Raw genomic sequence first — 25,826 nt, 5'->3', positions numbered from 1 at the left:
GGGCAGAGAGAGAGAGGGAGACACAGAATCGGAAGCAGGCTCCGGGCTCTGAGCTGTCAGCACAGAGCCTGACAGGGGGCTCAAACCCCCAAACCATGACACCATGACCTGAGACCAAGTCACGTAACTGACTGAGCCAACCCGGGCACCCCAAGAGGGTGAGACCTTTAAACTGTACTGAGAGAGGTCTGCAGTACGGGGGCCTTTTTCTGAATATAGTTGCTCAAAATGGGGGTGGTGAGCCTAGATTTTGCCCGAGCTACAGCACAGCCAAGTGCTGTGTGGCCCATGAACACAACCCAGCTGAGAAATGGAGGCAGGACAAGCCTGCTCTCAGAAAAACCTTTTGGGAAAGGAGTTTAGCTGCTGGCACACGGGGAACTATGGTTGCCTGGGAACAACTTCCTCCATCCTGCAGTTCACTGGGGGTGTAGTGAGAATATCTCCTAACACATTAAGCATCCCACTTTTCATTACACATCCCACTGAATTTTAGCTAAACCCATTCCTTGTGCCAAATGTGCAGTGCTTTGGAGGAGGAGGAAACCCTGGGTCACCCACACACATGGTTTGCATTTAGCACTTTGCAAACGGCCCTAGAGTGAAGTCTTTTCTTCAGCGAAACTGGTCTCAGGGCAGCCCTCAAAAAATGGCTCTGTGTAGGGAAAAGGGATCAATGCTCTCCAATGAAAAACACTGCATTTTCTCTGAAAAGTCAGGGCATAAACTTAATAATCTTCTGGTCAGCAGTCGCCCTCTTCTAATGTTGGCAGCCCCAGAGGGCCAGCTCTGTTTTTGAATGAGCCTCCTCTTTCCCGGTCCTGCTGAAATACACAGCTATCAGCCAGAGAGATAAGCAACCCTCCGCCCACTTCATTAAAACAAAACACACAGAGCAAAGGCTCCTCGACTCCTCAAGGGCGGGATCTCAGCCTGTTACTTCCATTCCCTTTCTGGGGCCCCTCAAAGGACTCTGCCAAAAGAGCAGCTCTGCAAAATGTAGAACCCGTTCATGCCTTCGCATCTGGTTACAGCTTCCCCTGTCACCCATTTCACAAACCACACAACTACAGCACACATTTTTGCATCAACCTCAGGGCATTTGTATGCTTGCTGCATTGTTTGGCCTGTGCTGTCTTTCCTCTGATTATCTTTTCTTCCGGGACTGGTGGGATAGAAAGAGGATAGGGGGCCAATATTCCTCAGAGGCAGAGAAACTGTATTTCCACTCTTCTTGGTTTTTTTAGGCAATCTATATTTTGGACGTTCCCCAGCATTACCCTCTACCCTTCATGTATGTATGTAATTAAAGATCTGGAGAAGTTTGCCTCCATGACAGTGACTTTCTGCCAGAAATTCACTTTCCCCAGAGTGGGAGCTTATTTCTAGAAGGAAATCAAATCTCTTAGCTATTCTGATGTCAAAAAAACAAAACAAAACAAAAACCCCAAGGCAAACAAACAAAAAACCCCAAAGCCTCCAGGGACCCAAACAACTTGTGATATACTTTAAAAATTCAGCTCCCTTAAACCCACATGTTGATCCACACCCAGCTGCATTATTATGCTATTAGAAGGACTGATGGGGCCTCTCATGAAGCGCATTTTTGCAACACTTTTCTCCATTTAAAAAGAAAAGCAGCAGGAATCAACACTCCACCTTCCCTTTTTGGCTCACCTGGACTTCATTTGTTCAGCCTGATAGCAGCTAAAGCATGGTGGCCTTGCCTCATTTATTGACAGTGAGCAAGTCTGTCTCATCCAGAATTGGACACGGGCTTGATTATTCAGAGTCAGGAAAAGTGCCAATACTACTCCCTGCCCAGGAAGTATGAGTACTTGCTTTCTGATGTCTGTTTGCCGAATGTAATTTGTTGGCATGCCAGTTGATTTTAATCAGTGCCCATTAAAAAGGTCTTTCAGCTTCCAGTTTTGGAAACTCTTGTGCTAACGCAAAACACTGTCTAAAATGAAAACTCAAGCAAAGCAAAACAAAGAAGCCCCCTCTCCTCTCAAGATTGCAGGATGTATTTCACCACGGTGGACAAGTCAACTTAACCTAATAATCTACTGACCTCGAAGTAGCTACACCTGTGGTGAACGTTGCAAAACATACAGACTTGTGGAATCACTATGCTGGACACCTGACCTCATGTGACATTGTGTGTTGGCTATACTCCAGGAAAAAAAAATGAGGAAAAAAAAAAAGCCAATCTACTGACTTTGAGCCAATAATGTGCCAAGCCAAGGAGAATCTTTGAGAATCTGCTCAGAAATACTGAAAATACTGTTTTTAGAAATATTAAAAATACCTTCTCCTACTGTGGTGGCTATTTTCACATGGATGAGATTTCTCACACATTGTTAAAAGCTTTTACCTTCTTTAAAAAAATTTTTTTAAATGTTTATTTTTGAGAGAGCGAGTGAGCGAGCAAGCATGAGTGGGGGAGGGGCAGAAAGAGAGGGAGACACAGAATCTGAAACAGGCTCCAGGCTCTGAGCTGTCAGCACAGAGCCCAACGCGGGGCTCAAAGTCACAAGTTGCGAGATCACGACCTGGGCCAAAGTCGGAGACTTAACTGACTGAGCCACCCAGGCGCCCCAAAAGCTTTCACCTTCTGACAAATTACGACAAGGATTTTCTGTTGTCAGATAGAAGTGGTGCAACAGAAACAGTCACCCTGAGAAACAAAAGTTTGATGTGCAGATGCTTCTGCTTAAAAGCCAACGGAGTTCCCCTGGGTTTTCTGAGATGGGCCCTTTGGCTTTCTGCTCTCTATCACAGTGACCTCTGATTTCTTGGAGCACTAACTCGTAACATATCCCTTGGGTGACTAATACAACCACCCTACTTCCGGAGAAGAAGGGCAGGGAGGACCCCAGAGCTAAGCAGAATAGGCCCACTTAGCAAATGTAAGGAACTGAAGGAAGGGTCCTTACTCATGAACATCATAGTTGGCTATCAGGAGAAATGTGTTCAGTCTTCACGCTTTGCTCCTAAAATTTCAAACCCCACTAAGGAAGAGAGATGTGGGGAGGAAGGACAGTAGAGGAGGAGGCCTTTGGAAGAGGGTATATTAGAAATAATTCCACCCAGTTCACATATTCGCCTGTGGCTGAGCCAAGATGTTGCTAGAGATGCTTTCAGAAACAGAAAAATCTATTTCTTAAGGGATAATCTGTTTTATTTCTTTAGCTTGGCATGGAGTTGTCCAGATCTGATTTCCTGCCACCTCTTTGGCAGTCTACTTTACAACTGGATTCTTATCTCTGCATCTTGCAGCATGGCAGGTTCTGGGGAAGAAACTTCATCTCAGAAAGATGTGAATAACTTGGAGAGGCTCCACGGGGAAACAACAACAACAGAAGAATTTTAAAGAAAGGTGAGAGGAATCTCAATTATTTAGCCCAAAGGAGAATGTTTGCAAATATCACCCAAAGAGGATTATTATAAAGAAGAGCAGACAGCTGTGCTTTATCTCTCTTGAGGGCAGAACATGAGGAAATGAGTTTAAATGGTAGCACTAAGGATTTAGGTCACAGAGAAAAGAACTTGCTGATTATGGGGATTGGTTAGTTATAAGGGGAATTTATGGAATCTCTTTCTTGGAAGACACTTAAGCATTGGATTGAAAACCATATGCCTGGGGATGGCTTAGCTTTAATATTACTTGATGCGGGAAAGAAAAAGATACTGTCTGCAAGGCCTATGTGTTGGTTGTAATTATGGAACAGTCAATGTCTCAACCTCCTGATATCCTAATTGTAATGATTTTACAAGCTTGCTCCCATAAGGATAGTGAACTAGATAGACTACCTTTAGTTTATAGAAATGTTCATTCATTATTTATCATTTCCAAAAATGGTCCGTCTCCACTCTCCGAGCTAAAAGATTTTCCTTCTGCAGGCGAAACTCATCAGGAGGGGTACGTCTGATGTTGTTATAATTTATGAGGAAGGGGGGAGAGGTTCCAAGGCAGGAATTAAAACCCTTCAAAATGTCCTGCCTATCATTTTCTTCCTATATTCCTGCAGTACAGCCAACCTATCTGCCCCCACATTTTGGTTTTCTGTGGCTTATTTTACTTTAACTTAACCTGAGCACATGGGTGCCGAGAGTGGATTCCTGCCTTCTTTACAGTCGTACCAGGGCTCCCATCTGTTCCAGCTGCATCTTCCTGATCCCTGGGACTCAGCCTCTTGCCCCCTACCTTAGTCACACCTGTCTTCCTGCTGCTTCTCTCTGCACCTGGACTAAACTTGGGAGCCTGAAGAAACTTCAGACTTCTGGAAACATTTGAAGCCCCTAGAGATGCTCCTAATTAAAAGCTCTTACTTGACTCAGGTAAACCTAAGTAGGTGCTTGGCTTTTACTTTAAGAACACATGGTATGTTCAACTGAGGACTGCTGAACAGAAACCTGAGGGATTGGGACAGGCATGCCTACTTTGAGACCTCAGCATTTTATATTGCTCTGTGGAATGCAGCATTCCTTCCACTCTTAGATTTTTGTTCTGCCTACATATCTGAGAAACGTTCATTATCTTACATTTTTGTAGGACTTGGGAGTTCATAAGACTTTTCACATGCATTCTTGCTTAAGTGCTCTCACCGCCAATGACCCTGGGCAGAAGGGGTCACGTCTATGTTTACTAAAGGGAAACATGGTTCATAGTAAGGTAACAAGACTAGCAGTTGAACAAACTAGATCTTCAAGTCCCAGGGCTGTACAGAGACACACATGGAGGGCAGCCTCGCCCCGGACCCCTGCCCTCTTCCGTCTTCCTCTCTTCTTCCTCTTATTATCATCACACTGTGAGTACATTCTGTTCAGTGGCCACAAAGGCAAGTTACATAAAGTAAAGATAAATGATGACAACCTCTCACCCACCCTCCTGCACAGTTTTGTCTGCAAAAGGAAGGTCTTTTAGCTTGGAGAATGGGGAGGCTCAATTTTGGAAACGATAAACAGTGACTGAATACTTCTCTAAACTAAACACAATCTAGTTCACTCTTCTTACAGGGGTGAGATAGTGAAATAATTCCAATTAGGATATCAAGAGACTGAGACATTGGTGCACAATGACAACCTACAAGGAGGCCAAGAGAAAAATCTCACCAAAATGACACTGTACAGATTTTATTTTTAAAGTTTCTTCATTTATTTTGAGAGAGAGAGAGAGAGAGAGAGAGAGAGAGAGAGAGAGAGAGAGTGGGAGAGGGGCAGAAAGAGAGGGAGAGAGAGAATCCCAAACAGGTTCCATGCACAGTCAGCGTGCAGAGCCTGATGTGAGGCTCGAACCTATGAGACCGTGACATCATGATCTGAGCTGAGATCAAGAGTTGGTCACTTAATTGACTGAGCCACCCAGGTGCCCTGACACTTTACAGATTTTTAAAAGGCATCAACCTTCAAGAAAGAAAAAAAGAAAAGCAGGAGTGGCGACATCAATAAAATATTGAAGGCTGGTGAAGAAATGGGTGAGTAGTAAGTGATGTAGCAGATTTAAGAGAGCCAGAACCTAAGCCAACAGTAAGAACAGATGAGCAACAACCAAGTTATAGTACAGAACCCTCAAAAATTCAGGAAATGGTGGCATCAGTTACTCGCAAAGACAGGGCAAACTTGAGGCTGCAAGCACTAGGGTTGACTGACTGCTGCCGTATAAGCAGCAGTGAGATTTTTCTAAATCCCCTTCTTTACCCTGTGGAGTGGGACCCTGCCCATCCTCATCTGGGAAGGAGACAGGAAGTTCAGTCTCCAGAATATGAAACTGAGGTTTCCAGGAGTGAACAACACCAGGACAGCTGAGAGCAGAGAACCCAACTCAAAGAGGAGGATTAAATGAATGTCCTGTAGGTTGGATGTTGTGGTGCCTAGAACGCTGACAGCCAGACCTGCACTCTCCAGGAAGAAAATAAGAAAACCTATTTTATAGAAAACCTGGTGAGGAAACCTCAAGAGGAAAGATCCAAAGATGAATTATTAGGAGTTACTCAATAAAAGGCAGCCAGGGGCGCCTGGGTGGCGCAGTCGGTTAAGCGTCCGACTTCAGCCAGGTCACGATCTCGCGGTCTGTGAGTTCGAGCCCCGCGTCAGGCTCTGGGCTGATGGCTCAGAGCCTGGAGCCTGTTTCTGATTCTGTGTCTCCCTCTCTCTCTGCCCCTCCCCCGTTCATGCTCTGTCTCTCTCTGTCCCAAAAATAAATAAACGTTGAAAAAAAAAATTAAAAAAAAAAAATAAAAGGCAGCCAGATCACCCTAAGGGAAGTTCACAATCAGTATATCCCATCTATATCCTCAAAACTTACTCATTCTTAAATAATCCTATATTAATATTTTCAGAGGGATAAGATATTACACCCGTAGGAATAAGATATATATTTTTAATTCATAGGAAAAATGGCTTGGAATTGAAACATTTGAATGCAGTAGTTAAAAATTCAGTAGGAAACGAAAAGATAAAGATGACGAAATCTCTTTGAAAATTAAGGAAAAAAGTAGAAAACAGAAAAGAAAGGAAAATTGGGGAATCATTCAAGAGGTTCATCTTTATAATGATTTCTAGAATGAGAGAACAGAGAAAATAGGAGTAAAAACAAATGATTCCAAAAATCTCAGTGCTGGAAGACATGAATTTCTAGACTTAAAGAGCTCCATAATGTATGAAATCCACCTAAGTCAAGGACTGTCATTGTAAAATTTCTCCCAGAAAACAAAACAAACAAAACAAGCCAGCAATTTGAATGGCTCTGAGTTTCCCAAAAGCAATCTTCAGAGCCAAAGGTCAATGAGGAGTGCTTCTAAGATTCTAAAGAAAAATTATTTATGACCTAAAATTCTGTACCTTGCCAAGCTGTCCACCAAGTGTTTGTATAAACTGAGGATATTTTCAGATATGCAAGGTGTGACAAACATTTACTTCTTATGTACCCTTTCAACAGCGGAGGAGAAGACATGGAATGAATGACACAGGCCATTCAAAACTCCCAAGGTGCAGGGAATTCCCAGAACAGTAGTGAAGGAATATAAGAAGACAACAGTGTCCAATATAGAGGGCAGCCAGTTCAGACATGAACAGGTAAAAAGGCTCCGGGAAAGATTTAGTGAAGAAAATGAACCAGTGGAATACTGTTGTCTGAATGCATTCAGAAGAGACTGAGACAACTGGCAGAGGGTCAACAGATGAATTAGTGAGAAGCGTACAGAAAACTAAGCCCGCTGCCTGGGTGGCTCAGACAGTTGAACATCTGACTCTTGGTTTGGGCTCAGGTCATGATCCCAGGGTCATGGGTTGGAGCCCTGCATATCACGCTCTGTGCTGAGTGTGGAGCCTGCTTGGGATTTTCTCTCTCTCTCTCTCTCTCTCTCTCTCTCTCTCTGTCTCTGCCCCTCTCCTGCTCATGTGAGCAGTCTTGCTCTCTCAAATAATAAATAAATAATAACATTAAAAAGGGGTTAAAAAACAAAACTAATGTGGGGAAGGAGGGGAGAGATAATCATCAATTCTAGGTAAAATTAAAAATCATACAGGAGAAACAATAATATACTATATAGCTAAATTGTGATTAGCATTTAGGTAGTTATAATATAAACAATAAATACTGATCTACCCAAAATTTGACTATAATTCTGTTAAGAGGATGGTAGGGTTGGGGGACAATCAGGGGCGTGAATGTATAATTGGGACACAGTGATGACAAAGAACTGAATTATCATTTTCCATTGTTGAAAGAAAAAGCCTAAAGCTGTTAAGTCAAGAAGTTGCAATACTATACTTCTATTATTTCAATATATAGATTAATGTCCAAAACAATCAGCTAAGAGTCAGGAATGGTGCTCTGAGGAGCAAGAAAAGGGAGTGGGGCAGTAGGGGGCTCATGTTCTTCTAATAAGTCTTGTAGAACTATTTCAGTCTTTAAGCTATGTGCATATGTTCTGTAATAGGGCTAAAAAGTTTTACTAAAAAATACAAGTAAATACTTTTGCCCCTCACATCAAAAAAATGACAGATACAATTCTGCATATGATTTTTGGGACCTTTAAGAACTACAAGTTTGGGACTCCTGCACTAGCCAGACTAGCAGAAGCATGAAGATTCTATGGTTCCTTTCCAGGACCATTTCTATTCTGACTGTTACTCCTTTTTGTGGTATCTTAGTAGATAATGTAAATTTTAGGAATGGAGTTTCCCAGAGTTAATATAGCCCTCAGGAGGTATTGCTTATGGCGCCCAAAGCTGTGATATGACAGAGGACGGACCCAGCTTTTTTAGACTAACACACGTTCCAGGTATGGAAGTATGTATCCACAATTCAAACACATGACTTGGTTTGGTGCTCTGTGCTCGGATGGAAATGAAGAACATAAAGAGAATTTGTCTGAATTAGGGGCTGTTTTTGACACAGAGGCAGATGCTGCTTGAACCCCCAAATATACCATACAAGGTCTGAGTTTCACAGCTTAGACTATTGTGGATGTTGAATGCATTGAGTCTGTGTATACATACCTCTCTCCATTGACTACTGCAATAGAATCTCTTTTCATCTAACCTTGCTGCTAGCTGATCCAGGTAGGAAACTGAAGGAGTTCTGGACAGGATAGTACGACTGGGTTCTGAAGTGGGCCTTTTTCACACTTATATGATGTTGGTTTTCCGTATGAGAAGTCTTTAAAATGAACCAGAGGCTACAGCTTTTAATAAAAAGTCATTCTGAAGCTGTATCATATGTGATGCTAGCAGGGTTAGAGCCCAAATGACAGTGTCTATAAACCTTTTAACTTCCAAATCAGTGTAATTTATATTGCTTTGGAAACCATAATAGGAAAGGTTTTTGGCTTTGTTTTTCTTTAATCTACTTCCAAACCTATTTCTATATTAACAAAATGTAAAAACTCCTCCCTTTCAGTGTCTGGCTTGTGGGAGAAGGGAGCAGGAACGACAAACCTTGGAATTTAATGAGCAGACCAATAAATGCCATAAAACCAAGCTTTGCTTTTTATCAGGTTTGCGACCATGGCTGTGCGCAAGAGTCTGGGATTATCGGAGTGAGTTTAGTGGGGTGTGTGCCAATAGTGAGTGCCATGTGGTAGCCCGATACTGCCTGGACCTGGCTGCCTGGCCCTACCCGGCCTGAGATGAACTTCCAGGGTTGAGGGTGTAGCTCCATGGCCAAGGCCAGTCATTGCTCTCAGCAGGGACATGTTAAGCATAGGTGGATAACCAGCCCATATAAAATCCTCAGGGCGACAGAGTCTTTTTGGTGTAGTTCCAAGTTCATTCCCAAAATACAGCATCAGCTGCCAACGGCCCTAGAACCTCACAGCCAGGCAGGAGATTGGGAAAGATTAAAAGGAACTGCTAGAGTGAGATCTGAACATGTCAGTACGCCTCTGACAAATTACTTACTCTAAAATACTACTCTGCTAAAAGCCGTCCCTTCTGGTGCTTATATGAACTGTTCATGAGGAAGAATATGCCTAAATTGATTCCCAGGGGTTTGTATATCCTCAGAATCATTACATTTAGGATTAAGAGTCTCATTTTCTCTCTCACATGATATATACCTCACTCAAACATCGCCAATTGGGAACAATAGTTTGAGGACTCAAAGCTCCACTATCACAACTCCTAAGCTTTTGCTTTGGATTGTGTGACTTTCCATGCTAGGCACAAATGGATCTGATCTCCTTCGGCCATAATCTAAAATATCTCAGCCAGAGGATGCAGTACTTGAAGTAAAAATTCTGCTTAGGGATTAAGAGGTGACTTCTCAAAATGCCCTTCTGTGCTTCGTCTCCCTTTAAAGCAGTCATCTTTTTAGCTTGTCTGGTTGAATGGCCCACAGTAAAGCCAAAGATCATGGCGCTCATTCGTTCAATGGAAAATCAATGAAATTCTAAATAGAAAGGCTGAACCTGCCACTGACCTCGGGCTGATCAATCAAGCACAATTTACCTAGGTTCATAGTATAAACTCAAAGTATCCAAGGACACATAAGCCTAAGTAGCTCTCTAGACATACCCCAAAATGCATGTCTTTCTTTCTTATGTCTATCTGCAAGGAAACTAAGAAAGAAGCAACAGAAGGAAGGTCCATTTGTTCCTCCCCCATCGCACCAGCCTCGCCCCTTGCCAGGCCTGCATTCTGTACTGGGGTCAGAACAGGTTCTCTGTTCAGGCCAGAATGTTTCAACCTTTGGATTGAGGGGAAGGGGAAAGGGGAGGGGTGTGGCATATCAGAATTTGGGGGAAGGAGGAGCACAGCTTGAAAACAAAGCGCCTTGTTTCACCATTTTTATTTGTTTGCAAATCATGAAAATATATTTTAACTTTTTTTTTTTAATTTATTTTTGAGACAGAGCATGAGTAGGGGAGGGGCAGAGAGAGAGGGAGACACAGAATCTGAAGCAGGTTCCAGGCTCCGAGCTATTAGCACAGAGCCCGACGCAGGGCTCGAACTCATGGACTGTGAGATCATGACCTGAGCTGAAGTCAGATACTCAACCAACTGAGCCACCCAGGTGCCCCTCATGAAAATATATTTTAAAAATTTAAACAATTTTATAGAAGAAAGACATGAGAAATTTATGCTTATCAAAGAGGGCATGGCATGGGTTTTAAAAGGGTCAAGAAATTCTGGTATAAGCCACTGAGACTGGGGATTCTGGTGGGCAGTGCGCAACATCTTGGCAGAGAGGATAATAAAATCTTCGCTTCCTTTTTCACTTCCTGCCCATTCATATGTCTGCACTGAAGTGTTTAGCTTTGAGGGAAGGGTTTGTATTTCTGGTTTGTCTACATTAATTGTCTTTAATTCAACCCTAACCACAAAATAGCTTTATTAGTAGCTAAACTTGACCAACATTTCAATTGCAATTAACATAGTTTGAACATTCCTTTTCTTTACTTTCTTTCTTTTATTTTTAAATGTTTAGTTTTGAGAGAGAGAGAGAGAGAGAGAGAGAGAGAGAGAGAGAGAGAGAAAGAGCGAGTGAGCGAGTGCACTAGCAGGGAAGGGGCAGAGAAACACTGAGACACAGAATCTGAAGCAGGCTCCAGGTTCTGAGCCACCAGCACAGAGCCCGACGAGGGGCTTGAACCCACAAAGGGAGAGATAGTGACCTGAGCTAAAGTTGGATGCTTAACCGACTACGCCACCCAGGCACCCTTGAACATTCCTTTTCTAATGGTGCTTCAGGCACACTGTATTTTTGCAAAACCCCATTTATGCCAAATACATTCATGTGCAAACAGTGGGGATGAACTTTCTCTCATTCGTCAGTCCATCCATTCATGCAAGGAAACCCTGAAAGGTCGCCTGTGTGGCAGACATACAGGATTCACAGCAACTACTATCTGACAGTCACACTCACCTGTGTGAGAATAGATGTACCACAAAGCCCCTGTCAGGAGTGCTCCGATCACAAATGCTGCAAATGCGATGCCCATCACGGTGAGGGTGTCCAGACCATGGAAGATCTCTACAAAGGAAGGGAAGCCAATGCATACTTTCAGTGAATCTGCATTATATGTTACAATTTTGTATCTGTGCCACAAGCACTGTTGGGAAGGCTGAGCCCTGACTAATAAAACAAGGGTGAAATGAGGATTCCAAGAAAATGCAGTGTATTTGAAACTTGCATGTTTTTTTTTCCCCCCCAAAAGGAAAATAAAATGATCCGATTTCCAAGATATCCTCCTCAGTTTGCAGCCTCCGTGTGAAGATGGTTTGGAAAATCAACTTCCATGATCGAAATGTGACCCACAGCAAACACTTTGAACAATGATACAAGAAAACACACTTCAAATACTCTACAAACATGTTTTCATGAACATTTACAAGTATGAGAGATGACCGGAAGAAAGGGAGTGCCAAGGAGGAAACATGAGGTAAGGATCGACTCTTCCTATAGATTTTAACTTTTCAGTGGTCTCAGCTCAAACCCTCCATCTTAACAATTATGTATTGTATCATTTAAAACAACCTATTCTTTAACACTTTTCCAACCGTGATCTTTCTACAAGGGGGACGGAAACACGTCTCGGTGTGGAGGGATGGCAGTTTTATGGTCAGCAAAACACATAAATAGAACCAATTGTTCCTCCACTTGGCAAAGATGTTTATACTTGAAATTAATTCCAGGCTACAGAAATAGAACATTTCCTGAGAAACACCTTCTTTGAATCACTTATAAAAAGTTAAAATCACTTTCTAAGAGAGAAGGGTTTTCAGTAGGATAAAATTTCCAAGATGTCTTTTTTTTTAAATATAAATTTCAGGTGTACAATCTCCCCAATATTTCAATACCATGTTCCTCTCCAGTCAGAAGCAACTCCAGCTGATCTCCATGTGATTAAATCACTTTGCCTTTCATCTCACTTCAGTGTAAAAGATCTAATTGTAGACAAATATGACTCCCTGAGTAGCCCCAGAACTAAGTCGTAAGGGCTCAGGAAAAGTAGGTCATGCTGGCAACGATTCTAGAAATTAGGAATTCCCAACCTGGTGGCTAGTCTTCTAGGCCATGTGTTCTTTGGTGTGTTAACTTCTGGAAAATGGGGATTGCACTACTTCACCTGCTGAAAGCAGGGAGTGAAGAAAAGGAGTTTGTAAAAGGTCTGGGATCCTGAGGAAGGAGTAAGAATTGGGAAGAACTCTAGAGGTTAAGATGAACCAAGTCATCAACACAATTTAGTCTAGTCTGCAGGTATTAAAAGATGATTTGCCTTTTTATGCTTACAGATGCAAAAGAGAGGCATGAATGAAAGTTTTTAGTAAAACTTCTCCTAAATTCTAAAAATAGAGATGTTATTTATGAAAATTAGACTGGGTAAGTATGAGAGAAATGCGTCCATATGTGTCTCTTTGTGGGTTCATGATAATGTTCCACAATATTGTTCAAGTAAGATCCTTAACTAGAACAGTATAGTGCTTTGCATAAAGGAACTCACTAGACCTTCATGTGTAATGTGATGGGGTCAGTAATGGAGACTGACCCAGACAGTCGTAGGGAAGAAAAAAAAAAAAAAAAAAAAAGCAGAGATTCTCTTCACAAGGCAACACCATCTAGAAGAGCTTCTGGGTATACAGCAGGAAGCCCAGGCTCTAGTCCTGTCTGACTGCCAATTATAACCACAGGCAAATCTACCTAAATCTTTTGGTTAGAGTTTTCATCCAGAGCGAGTGACAAAATTGGCCCGGATGATTTCCAATGCATCATGTTGTAGCAGTTGGTCTCTCTCTTTTTTCACACACGTCCCCCCAGGGCCTCCATAACCACCCCTCGCCCCCCTTGGACTAGAGACTGTCTAGAAGACCCAGCAACTAGTTCCCTTAGCCCTACTTCTCTGAGCAGGTAATTACTGTTGATGATGCATAAGCAAACCACTCCCATAGCTGTAAGTTAATGCTTTTAGATCACAGCTGATACAGGTATGCAAATAATGAACTCTTCTCTCTAAAGCTAAGAAAGGCCACACATGCCAATGGGTCAACAAATTCATATTTAAAAGAGGCAGACAAGGGAAAAAAACCCAGAAGGATGAAGGAAGGACAGAGGAAAGGAAAAAGAAAGTACAAGATTATGAAAAAATGGGGGAGAAAGGGAATGGGAGCAGAAGTCTCCTTATCAAAACTCAAAGTTTGCCAAATGCTCCATAACCAACTCATTCTTATAAAAAGCCCAGGAGGCTTCATTTCAAAACAGATGCGTAAAGACTTACGTGGAGGAACTGGATTCGGTTCCTTAATGCTTAGACTGGTTTCTGGAAAAAAAAAAAAAGAAAGAAAGAAAGAAAAAATACATAAATCGTGATGCATTCCACAGAGAAACCAAGTTTTAAGCAAAAGGTCATCAAAATCTGAGCAGAGACTGCCACTTTCCTATTTGTTAATAAATACTCGGTGAAAGCTTTGTCAATTATCCTCTTTAGATGTCAAAACTGTAACATGGGTTACTCAGAAATTTTAAACACTGCACTTTGTTAACCATCAATTGTACAGGTTCTCCAAATTGAAGAAAACCTGAAGGCCAACTTAATTTGAGTGTGACAATGTGTGTGTGTGTGTGTGTGTGTGTGTGTGTGTGTACACACCTTTATATTAACAAGAGGATACGATACCTTCAAATACCATAATTCTCCAGTGTATTCATGATGTTCTTCCACTTTAAAAAAGTTCTTTTACTTTAATGTACACAAATTTTGTAAAAATGTCTTTATTCTTCTTAGTGCTATTATCCTCTAGTGCAGCTCCTTTTCATCACACATCTGCATTGGTTACAGAGCTTTCCTAACTGGTCTCCTTATCTCCACCCACTGCCCTGCTGCCTCTGCCCCAAATATTTCCTCCTCTATATTTTCCCCCACACTGAATTTTCCAGAGCCCAGAGTTGATTAAGTTACTGTCCTGATTAAACTGCTCCATGACTTCCTGAACTTATAGGAAAGAAAATCCAAGCTCTAGCAGAGCACACAAAGTTCCGCCTTCCTCCTCTACCGACCTGTCTATAGTCTCCTTTCCTAGGGGTCCTTCACCCATATTTATTTAAGCTCCTTAACTTTTCCATGCTGCTGTATGTCATCACACTTTGCAAGCCATTCCCTGAAATACCCCTTCTCCCCTAGACCTGCACTGTTGGTATTTTTGCCGGGAGGCCTTCTCTGACTCTCCCACTGCCCCAACCTCCACCCCAGCAGGGCTGGTCTCTACCCTCTCTGCTAATTCCACCCCACAGTTTTTGTACGTATACTACATCGCATCGTAATTCTCTACATTTTTTTCTGCCCTGAGGGCAGGGTCAAGTTCTTCCTTATCTGTACATCTTCAAGGCTCAGCCTAGCATAGAATAGGCTGACCAGAAATATTCAGTGAAGGATCATTAGATTGTTGATATGCTTTTCGAAAATGGACACAATAGAAGAAGCCTGGAATAAGGCTATATAGAAGATGCTTTGACATTCCTATAATTCTTTCGTGTTCAAATCTCATTTGAGGTTCACACCAGCCCTGTGAGGGATGCAGAAAAAGAATTCTTATCACTATTTTACAAATGAGCATCCTGAGACTCTGATATCATGTGACTTGCCCGAGGTCACAGCTGGAAAGCATCAGGGCAGGGGTTGATCCCAAATTCCAGATTCTACTTAGTAGGCTAATGACTAGGGAATGTCACTTTGTCCTTAACAGGAAAGCACTGATCAAGAAGATACTTGTGACTAACGGTGAGAAAAGCTTAGATCATGAACTAAGAATAAATTTTATTTACTTTATTTTGAGAGAGAGAGAGAGAGAGAGAGAGAGAGAGAGAGAGAGAGAGAGAGAGAGAGAAAGTGTGAGCAAGCAGGGCAGGGGCAGAGAGAGAGAGAGAGAGAGAGAGAGAGAGAATTCCAAGCAGTCTCCATGCTGTCAGCAAAGAGCCTCATGAACTGTGAGGTCATGACCTGAGCCAAAATTAAGAGTCAGACGCTTAACCAACTGAGCCACCCAGGCGCACATTTATTTTTATTGTATATATATACATATATATATGTGTGTGTGTGTGTGTGTGTGTGTGTGTGTGTGTGTGTATACACACACACACACACACACACACACACACACACATATATATCTTTTAGAGAGAAAGAGAGAGCATGCACAAGCAGGGGAGAGAGCAGGGAGGGAGGGGAAGACAGAGGGAGAGGGAGAGGGAGAGGGAGAGGGAGAGAGGGAGAGAGGGAGAGAGGGAGAGAGGGAGAGAGGGAGAGAGGGAGAGAGGGAGAGAGGGAGAGAGGGAGAGAATGAATCTTAAAGTAGGCTCCACATTCAGCATGGAGCCCGAAGCAGAGCTCTATCCCACAACCCTGGGATAATGACTTGAATTGAAATCAAGAGTCAGACACTCAACCAACTGAGCCACTCAGGTGCCCTAAATTTCACATTGTTAGGTGACTGGAAAAAAAAAAAAAACCAAAAATATTTTATGACATATGAAAATTATGTGACATTCAAACCTATTCCATAAATAAAGTTTTCTTTGAACATAACCATGCTCATCGTTCCTGTATTGTCTACAACTGCTCGCACTTACACACTGCAAGAACAGCACTGAGTAGTCAGGGCTGGGACTGTATGAGGAAGAAACCAAAAACACTATCTGGCCCTTTAGGGAAATAGTGTGCTGAGTCCTGGCACAGACTCTCCCCCGCTCTTTAGGGTTTCAAGTGGTCAGTGTTTAGCACCTCTCTTTTCACCTCCATTTCCACTCCATAAAGAAGGAACACACACCTTGTGCTGGAATCCACAGTGGAGTGAAAAGAACTTGTGAAAAACTGACCAAACAAGCAGCATTCGAGGTCATTGTTTATAAAAATAAAGAAGCTACACAGGATTGTAAATTCTCAGGATTAACCATCGCAGCTGGGCTGCAGCACAAATATCCTGGTCCAGCTCTAGGGGAAGGAATGCTCCCGGATGAATCAAAGCCACCACAACTGAACACTGCCCCCTGGAGTTGTGCAACACGGGGGCACGAGGGTGAGGACATGTGCAGGTTATACTGAAATAGAATTACTAAAATTAAAATGATTGTGTGTTTTTAAGAAAATCTATTTCAGTAGGCAGAACACACACCGACTACAAAATGCACACAAGAGACTGTCTCCTAGGGGTTTGGTCCTATCAGCCTATTGGCAGTGATAAAATAGTGAAGGTGATGTCTTACATTTATACATGTGTATAGTTTTTTACAATTGACAAAAAGCCTTCTCTTGGATTTTCTCATTTTAAACTCCCAAGAACCCTATGAAGTAGGGGTATCTAACCACAAAATTCTAGTTCCAAGATGCAGTGGTTTGATTCGCTGAACTAAGTCCAAAGGCATTTAAAGGTCTCTATAGTGTTCATCATGTGAGAAATATACACGCGTCTGGGAAGAGTTCCATCCAATCAACCGCCCATGGCTAAACTTTTTCACTCAGAATCCCTAAGTGGTTTTAAATAATGACTCTCCCCAAAGGAGACCTCACATGTGAGAATTTGGGTTTTAGAGCAAGGCCTCTGTGATGGATGGCATTGTTTTAATACTCTTAATGGACTTAGGCTATGATCTAATCCTTTTCCCCCCACCCCAAATAGGGGCCTTCTCACAGCTAAACAGAAACATTTGGTGCTTATTTCCCCCGGGGTGAAGTTCCTCCATAAACAATAACAAGCACAAGCTGCAGCACTGAGGTTACAGGATTTTATCCTCCTTTTGGTTCCAAAAGTCCCCAATAACCCCTGTGTATGACTAAAGGAGCCTGATCTCCGCCGGAACCCTATAATCGAGCTGGCATGCCGAAAGGAAAACGGGAACGCAGCGATATTTACTTTTGGTTTAAGGGTAAGATGGTAAGAAAGGAATCCTTGCTATTGCTGCAAAGAGAATTTTAACAATAGAGATTCATTTGCAGAAAGAACAAACTATAATCAGCATTCTGAATTAAATCTTTTCATATACTCTTGAGCAAATTTTGGTCTGCCTCTAGAACCAAATTTCAGTTTGTTGGGCATGGTTTTCATAAACGGGATATTTCTGGGGTTATGCATGAGTAACTGACCACAGCTTTGAGCTTCCAGCTTTCAATTCAGTTCTCCTAAATATGGTAGGATCGAGCAGGCCCACAGGGGAACAAGGTGTCTACTTGGTACCCACATCTATTGGTGTTTGGCAAAGAGGGAAAGATAGGAAGATGAAGAAGCTGGGGACTCAGGAGGCCTCTGTGCAGACCCCATTTAACGTGCAGTTTTTACTAACTTCACTGTAAATGAACCCCTTTGCTGGTTCTTTCAATATTTATGGCATTCACTCCAATTACCCTGTCACTTATCCGCACCCTTCCACTTGATCACTGGTTCTTACCTGGGGTGATTTTTGCCCCCTGCATCCCACTGGGACATGTGGAAATATCTGGAGACATTTTGGGTTGTTACAACGGGTAGTAGAGGGGTTTACTATGGGCATCTAGTGGACAGAGACTAAGGATGCTGCTCAAAATCCTACAATACATAGGACAGCCCTCTACCCCAAGAGTTACCCAGCTCAAAACATCAACAGAGTCAAGGTGTAAACCTCTGCACTACACAAGGCCTTACAGACAGGTTTACTATATGCCGAGCATATAGTGGGTACCAATAAACATTTTTTGAATAACTGTAATTATCATGTATATCTTATACTGTGTATATCTCCCCAAAACAACCTTCATGCTGCTTTCAGAGTAGTCTTCCTAAATGATTTGATCATTGGTTACCTACCCAAGGTCTTTTTTTTTTAAAGATGTTATTATTTTTAAGTAATCTCCACATCCAACGTGGGGCTCAAACCCACAACAGTGAGGTCAAGAGTGACATGCTCCACCAACTGAGCCAGCCAGATACCCCAATCTTTTCGATTGTTCTTAAATTTTAGAGGTGCATGCTGGAATATTTATGGATGAGATGAAATGTCTGGATATCCTTCAAAACAATCCAGGGACAGAAAGTGGCAAAACAAGTTTGGCCATAAATTGGTAGCTGCTGAAACTACACGGAGGCTACATAGTAGTTCATTCTCCTATTCTATCCTATCCTATCCTATCCTATCCTATCCTATCCTATCCTATCCTATCCTACTCTCGTATATATTTAAAATTTTCCAAAGTAAAAAGTCCCTAGATACCTCTGTCCCTTACTGGATAAAGACTGAATGTCTCGGTCTGTCAGTTAAGCATTTCTACCATCTTTCTACTCAGCTTCCCCTCATCTCTACTTCAGCCTGAGGACAAAACCCGGCTGGGTGCTTTAGAGTATTTTTGTTCTGGAAAAATCAAGTATGTTCCAAAAAGTAACGCCTCTCTTGGATTAACTTCCAATTGACGTTTACAGCTTTCCCTTTCATTCCCCTTCCACCCCTACTCCCCACAAAAACCCAGTTTGGCTGAGAGGTTAAGAGGAAGGAAAGGAAATTAACATTTACCAAGTGCCCATGATATGCCAGGTGCTGTCCTGAGCACACTTATTTTTAAAAAGTTATGTAGTGGAAATTCAGTATTTTGAACATTTAACTTGCTAAAAATTACATATTGTATATAAATCATGGCAAACTTGGGGGTGATGTTTATTGTTCTTTCTCACTCATTTTTTTTATATGTGCCCTAAATTTCAGACAAATGATTATCTTCCCTTTCACCATTTTCAAAAAATCATCACTGCTGTGGTAGAGCCATTTTTATTGTGCAAGCCCTAGTGTGTTCTCAAATGCCACAAAAATGGTCACAGCATCCAAAGCAAACAGCACTAACGTGCCTATACTTCAAAATATTTCAGAAAATATGGTAGGATGGCACTACCTCAACTATTTTAATTGTTTTGCCATAAACCATAATATGCATCGACTATTCATGTTTTCTGGGCTTTTTTGTGAGTTACAATTCAGAGTCACAGAACTTCTCAATTTTAATACTCTCTTAAACGGCTTACATGTGTCCCAACATCTTACCCTTTGGGGAACAGATTTTTTTCCTAAAATTCTTCATCTTTTCAGTTCACAATCATTAGCGTATTTGAGTATGAACTTGACTGCCAGTGTGAAATGGCATGAATAGGAGAAGGGGTGTGAAAAGGGTGTGAGAAGATAGATACCTATGTTGCTTGTAGTTTTTATTAAAACCTAGAATCAACCTCTACCTAGGATAAGGCATAGGGTTTACAGAACATAAGCCCTGGAATCAAAGTGCCTGGATTTGAATCTCGGACCCACCATTTATTTATGTCAGGTTATCCAATATTGCTCTATACTTGCCTCCCAGAGGGGCTATGATGATTAAATATGATTACCCACATGAAGCATTCAGCACAGAGCCCTGTAGGTAAGCAAATGCCCCGTAAATGTTAGATAATCATTATCATCTCCCTATCATCACCACCAGCACAATCATCTGTTGAAAGTTTTAGCAGCAAAATAATGCTAACCCAAAGCTAGCTCCCAAGGGACTAAGGTGGTGATTATGTGCTGTGGAAGCTCAGGCATATTCCATTAAAAATAGCAGCCCAGGGGCACCTAGGTGGCTCAGTGGGTTAAGCGTCCAACTCTGGACTTTGGTTCAGGTCATGATCTCATGGTTTGTGAGTTCGAGCCCTGAGTAGGGCTCTGGTGCTGACAGTGCAGAGTCTGCTTGGGATTTTCTCTCTCTCCCTCTCCCTCTCCCCCTGCCCCTCCCCCTCTCTCTGCCCCTCCCTCACGCATGTGCGCACTCAGGTGCGTGCTCTCTCTCTCTCTCTCTCTCTCTCAAAATAAATAAATAAATTGAAAAAAAAAAAAAAAAAAAAAAAAAACAGTGGCCCAGAGGAGGGACCCAGAAGTATTTAGTCTTGGCAGCCTGTTCTCTGTGTCCATAGGAGGAAGAAACACCACCTGAAATGTGACCAGGCCATTAGCACTGGGAGTACAGACCAGCTCTCTGCTTGGCTGAGAAGCTGATAACCTGAGCCTTTATCTGCTGCTGCCCCAGAAAATCCAGTGTGGAGAAATAAGATGCACCAATGACCAGGGAGACCTGGAACTTCAGCACGGCCTTCAAAGAGCACCTGTGTGGCTAAAAAGGCAGTCAAACATCTCATTGGTTGGGTAATTTTTACCCCCAAATTCGTCCAGTAAGAGATACTCCTGGAGATACTACAGGTTCTGTGGCTTACAAAAGTAACACACAAAGCTGGCAGAAAGACTGTTCATGATGACCCAGTTATTATTCAAATAACCTAATGCTATTAGGCAAATGGTCACATCCCCATTTCAACTGATTATTCCAATTTACTGAGAGGCAGAGGGAAAACACAGACTCCAATGGCCTGCATCATGAAGAAATGATTTCAGAATCAAAAGAAAATAAACATGAAGGGTGGGAGGAGTCACTCAGAGAGCTGAAAACTGCCAGAACTGCCATTCAGTGCAAAGTTAGAAAGCCTATTTGCACACAGCCCAAGGGAAGCTGGCTGATAGTCTAACCTGCATTTGTTTAACAACCCTAAGCAATCAACTTTCTTCACCACAAGCTTCTCCGCTAAAATCTAGTCTCAATCAGCAAATCTCATGAAACTGCTTTGATATTTGGTAAAATTTTCCTCTTGAACTTTCATGTAAAAAAACACCACCACCGAACTTTCAGGATAATTACACTAAGTTTAAACAAAAGTAATTACCTAATTTGCAAGAGGAATTACTTAGAAAAATACCACCAAACTTAAAAGAAGCATGAATGAATTACTGGAAGTTATACCGCTGTGTATTAATGCCTAATTATTCTTTGGCATAGAAAAAAGCAAGCGGCTGCCTTCAATTATGAGCGGAACTACCTCTCTCAAAAAAGGTAAGAGTAACAAATGGAATACAAGTGGCTGCTGTTATTGTTAAACCACTCACAAAAGTACAAAATGAGCCAGATGTTGCCCAACTGTGATATACTTCGCAACATAATTAACTTATTTCTTTCCCCTGGTCCCCCAAAACAGGGAACTATTTGGGCAATCCATTTACAGAAAGACTGTGGCTATTACACAGTTTCAAATTGTTGAAAACCAATCAGTGAGAGTAAAACAACAACAAAAAGTGTTAATAAGGAACCAATAAACATCTAGTATGTCCATTTTGCACCACCTTCAGAATGGCTGGGCAATGAATTAAAACCTAGTTTGCTTCTTCAAACAGTACAACAGGTAAAGTTAAGTTGTGCCCCAGGCTCCTGACTCTAAGCCAGTGCCCTCCTCACTGTATCTCCTGCCTTTCCAAAGTGAGCAGTAGGAAGAGGGCAAATGACATACAGATACGTCAGTAAGAATGGCTCTTTTCACAGAGGTCACTCAACCAAAGAAGAAAGTAGACACATCCACATGCCTCTATTCTATTAGGTCCTGTGCGCCTATCCTCTTAGCCCCCACTGCCTTGTCTTGCCAAATCCAACAATGCTTACATCAGAAATGCCATCCCAGCGCTGCCCCCAAGCCTACAGCAGGTGTCAGCTCCACCTGGCAGGCCTCCTAGCAAATGCTCACCAAGAGGAGACAGTATGCTTGCTGGCTTCTATCAAGGCTCCAGTGCCAAGCTCCTCTCTGTCCCTTGGTGGTGGAAGGTGGCATGGGACCTAGCCCTGAAATAGCTAGCCCCAGAGGCTAGGAATCCACTTTCACTCTCAGACTTCTCTTTGTTTGGCACCCCTAGACAATGTTTCCAGATAGTCATAGGTTGTTTCTAGACAGTGACAAATGTAGCTGCCCAAATAGCCCATGTGTATTTGGCTCCACCCCCTCAGATGTTGCCAGCTGCCTGATGTGTTCTTGTTTGTCCATGCCCCTCGGCTGTGATGCCCGTCCCCATCAGATGCTCTCCACAGTCCACAGGACCTCATGTCCATTGCTAACATCTCCATGGAGCCCAGCTCGGTTTCTCCGCTGGTCTGGCTGACTTGGCCTACACCATGTTTGGCTTTGCCTTGCCTGTCTACCTGAGGCCACACCTCTTAGGGCACGTCCTTCCTTTTCTCCCACAAGAAGATGCAGACTGCTGATGCTCCTGGGTGTGCAAGAAGAGGCACCCTTGGCTTCAAGCAACAAATGTGCCTGGGTAACATTCTGAAACCTGAATTATAAAAATGCATTTGGACAGTGGTTCTTAACCTTCTTTCTGCTCTGACCTAAGATGAATGGTGTTCATATACCTAACACTCTCCCCAAAGGCATCTGCGATCCTGATACAGCCCTGGAACTGCTTGCACTCGGCAGAATCACTGGTAGTAGACCACAGAAAGATGGGCTGTGGGCTGCTAAATCCGGGCATGCCAGGAGGAACTTGGAGCCTTTCTTGCACACTCAAGGGAGCATATTTGAATGGCAAGGGAGAGTGACATTGGGATAGGGACAACTTTGACTCTGATATAATATTAAAGAGGAAATCATTGGCAAACATATCACTAATAACTCAGCCACATGTCAGAGCAGACCTAACTAAATAAAAGGCTCTTTTGGCAAAACTCCTTCTAAAGTTACTAATTGGCCCTTAATTTATCTTTTGAATACAAATGTACTTTGATTTACAGTATTGGGGCTGTTGCTGCTTCTTTTGTATTTTTTTTTAGTATTGGAGCTTTTTTTTTTTTTTAATGTTTACTTAGTTTTCAGAGAAAGAGCATGAGCAGGAGAGGGGCAGAGAATCCAAAGTGGGCTCTGAGCTGTCAGCACAGAGCCCGATGTGGGGCTCAAACTCGCGAACTGTGAGATCATGACCTGAGCTAAAGTTGGATGCTCAGCCAACTGAGCTACCCAGGCTCATCCTAGGGGTCTAGTACTGGAACTTCTTAAAACGGGCAACCCCCAGGCTCTGAGCGAGCCTTCCAAAACGCACCTTTAACTTCTTCTTGCTGGTGGATCACAGCAAGGGGCTTGGTGAAGGTCTTCTTAGTCTGCATCATGGCCCAGATCATTGAGGCGTCCAGCGAGGTGCAGGCTTCATCTGGAGGCACACACTGCAGAGAGGCAGAGACAGCAAAGCAGGGTCAGGGGTCACCCCGAAGAGCCTGCACCAACTCAGCCTGCACAGTTGGCCAGTGCCCCTTATCAGACAGCTCACAGCTGTTTACCAGAGAAAAACAGGAGATTTGGGCGTTTTCCAAAGAACCATAAATAATCTGGGAGATATAGTGGCAGACCCAGGATATTCTCAGCTGCACTTGAAGATTCAAATATCACTGGATGGCTTATAAACATTGCCTTTTCCCCCCATCTTCCCACAAAACAACTAGAGGTTTTAGTGTTATTTAGTCTGAAAAATAATAAAAAAAAAAAACTATATGACGAATGTTGGCCCTTCACCAAGATGGCTTCACATAAATGGTTCATATTTGTGATTTGTGATTGTGGGAAACTTCATGCATGGCGTTATGAAAGTGACAGATTTTACATCTGTTGTCCAAAAAGATAATAATGTTGTCAAATTTGTTTGATTTTTTAAAATCCTGGTATAGACTCGTTCAAAATGGTATAGGTGACCAGGGTCACCTGCTATAGTGTTCCACACTGGAGTCCTGGGGAGTTGTAGCCAGGTGTGGGGACCATGAGATTAGCTGTTTACAGTCATGTTAAGGCCCCGAACTTAGGATTAGCACGCCCAAGCCTGTTATATCTGTTTTTAAAAAGTGTAATCACACTCTAGTACGTTTTTCTTTAAAACATCTTCAGTTCCTTGTCTATGCTTATCAATAGGTAAAACTCTGATGTACGTGGCATCTACTTGTTTTTGTTGTAAGAAGTATATCAACCCTTTAAGAAGTCTATAGCAAGCCATCCCTAAAAGCTAATGAACTTCCAGCTCTTCCAATCACAAAAGAGCAAAGGCTTTTGGCTCTATTGTCATTGCTGCTCTGAACAGCATATTATAAGAAAATAACTCCTTCCCTTCCCCCAAAACCCAGAGGAAGCCTTTACAATAGCCTCCTTATAAAGGGAAACAACAGATTTTTCTGTGGAAAGGCCTCATTGTTGAAAAGATCTGCATGTTAGGAAAAGCCTTCTTACTTTGCTGTTATTTCTTCAGATAAGTAAGAGTCTACGATTCTACGTCCAACTCACGGCTCGACCCTGGGCAAGACACTTAACTCCGGCCTTAGTTTCATCAGCTAAGGGCAGGGATGGACCCAGTGATCTTTGAGTACTCCTCCTAGGAAGATTCTTTGGCTCTATCATCATAGAAGGCACTGAGAAGTCGCTAGAACTGTGGAAATATTACCTACAAGCAGTAAACATGAGGAGAGTGGTAACAGTTCATCCGAAGCCACTGCACTATAAATGGTGGACTGTTGTTACTGTCTCATTTGCTCCTCTGTTCCTAAGGGAAGCCAGCTACTATTATTTCTTTTTTTTTTTTTCATTTTTTTTCCTTTAACATTTATTTATTATTGAGAGACAGAGAGACACAGAGCGTGAGCCAGGGAAGGGTAGAGAGACGGGGAGACACAGAATCCTAAGCAGGCTCCAGGCTCTGATCGGTCAGCACAGAGGCCGACGCAGGGCTCGAACTCACAAACCATGAGATCATGACCTGAGCCAAAGTCGGACGCTCAACCAACTGGGCCACCCAGGCGCCCCTACTATTATTTCAATTATAGATGAGGCCATGCAGATTCTGAGAGCTCAGGGGACTTGCTTAAAATCTTGTTAGTAAGCAGTGGGCCTTCCTGCTCAGTCCTCATGCTCTTTCTACTTTCTCTTGCCTTGGGCGTAAATAGAGACTTTAGGTTTGGGGTCACATCCCATGTCATCTGCTGGGCCTTAGAACTCTCCTTAGAATTCTCTGCAATGAAGTACTGGGATTAATTTTCACAGAATGATATGCTATGGACTATGCCAGGCCAGGCTCAGCGAGAGGTAATAACCAAAGCCTTCAATAAAGACGCCTAGTAACTGCCAGGCCTCCCCTCCTAGATCCCAAACTTCTACAAGTCTTCCACCAGCTGCAGGGACCAGCTGTGTGTCACAGCCAAGCATTAAGTTTTCCCATGCTTCTATACCACAAGTCCACAAATGGCCACTGGGAGGTGAATGCCCACAAGGCTAAGGCATCAATGTTTCCAAAAGCAACCTAAAGAACATAGTCTAAATCATCTTATGTATTCATGCTCCCAAATGATCATGACCAGATTTGCTACATTTTCATATGTATTATAAAATGTTCTCTGATGTTATCGGAGAAATGGATGCCCAGGGGAATATAACAGTGTAAAGCATTTATCCAGTAATAATTATTTAATTTATCCAGTAATAATGATTTAATTGTTCCT

At 42.6% G+C, this 25,826-nt stretch overlaps 1 protein-coding gene across 1 annotated transcript in view; it reads right to left on the bottom strand.

Annotated features, from left to right (window-relative positions):
- The window catches only part of TGFBR3 (transforming growth factor beta receptor 3), a 209,634-nt gene that overhangs the window by 3,970 nt on the left and 179,838 nt on the right, over nucleotides 1–25,826 (bottom strand). Inside the window, exons 15-17 of the mRNA XM_047870799.1 lie at nucleotides 23,396–23,516; nucleotides 13,725–13,766; nucleotides 11,375–11,482 (exon numbers count right to left, since the gene is read on the bottom strand). Coding sequence (XP_047726755.1) covers nucleotides 11,375–11,482; nucleotides 13,725–13,766; nucleotides 23,396–23,516 — 271 coding nt within the window. The remainder of the gene's footprint in view (nucleotides 1–11,374; nucleotides 11,483–13,724; nucleotides 13,767–23,395; nucleotides 23,517–25,826) is intronic.

The sequence above is a fragment of the Prionailurus viverrinus genome, chromosome C1 (genome assembly GCF_022837055.1).
Source record: "Prionailurus viverrinus isolate Anna chromosome C1, UM_Priviv_1.0, whole genome shotgun sequence".
In the NCBI taxonomy this organism is placed as follows: Eukaryota; Metazoa; Chordata; class Mammalia; order Carnivora; family Felidae; genus Prionailurus; species Prionailurus viverrinus.
The sequence above is the reverse complement of the archived record's forward strand: the minus strand, read 5'-3'. Positions and strand labels throughout refer to the sequence as shown.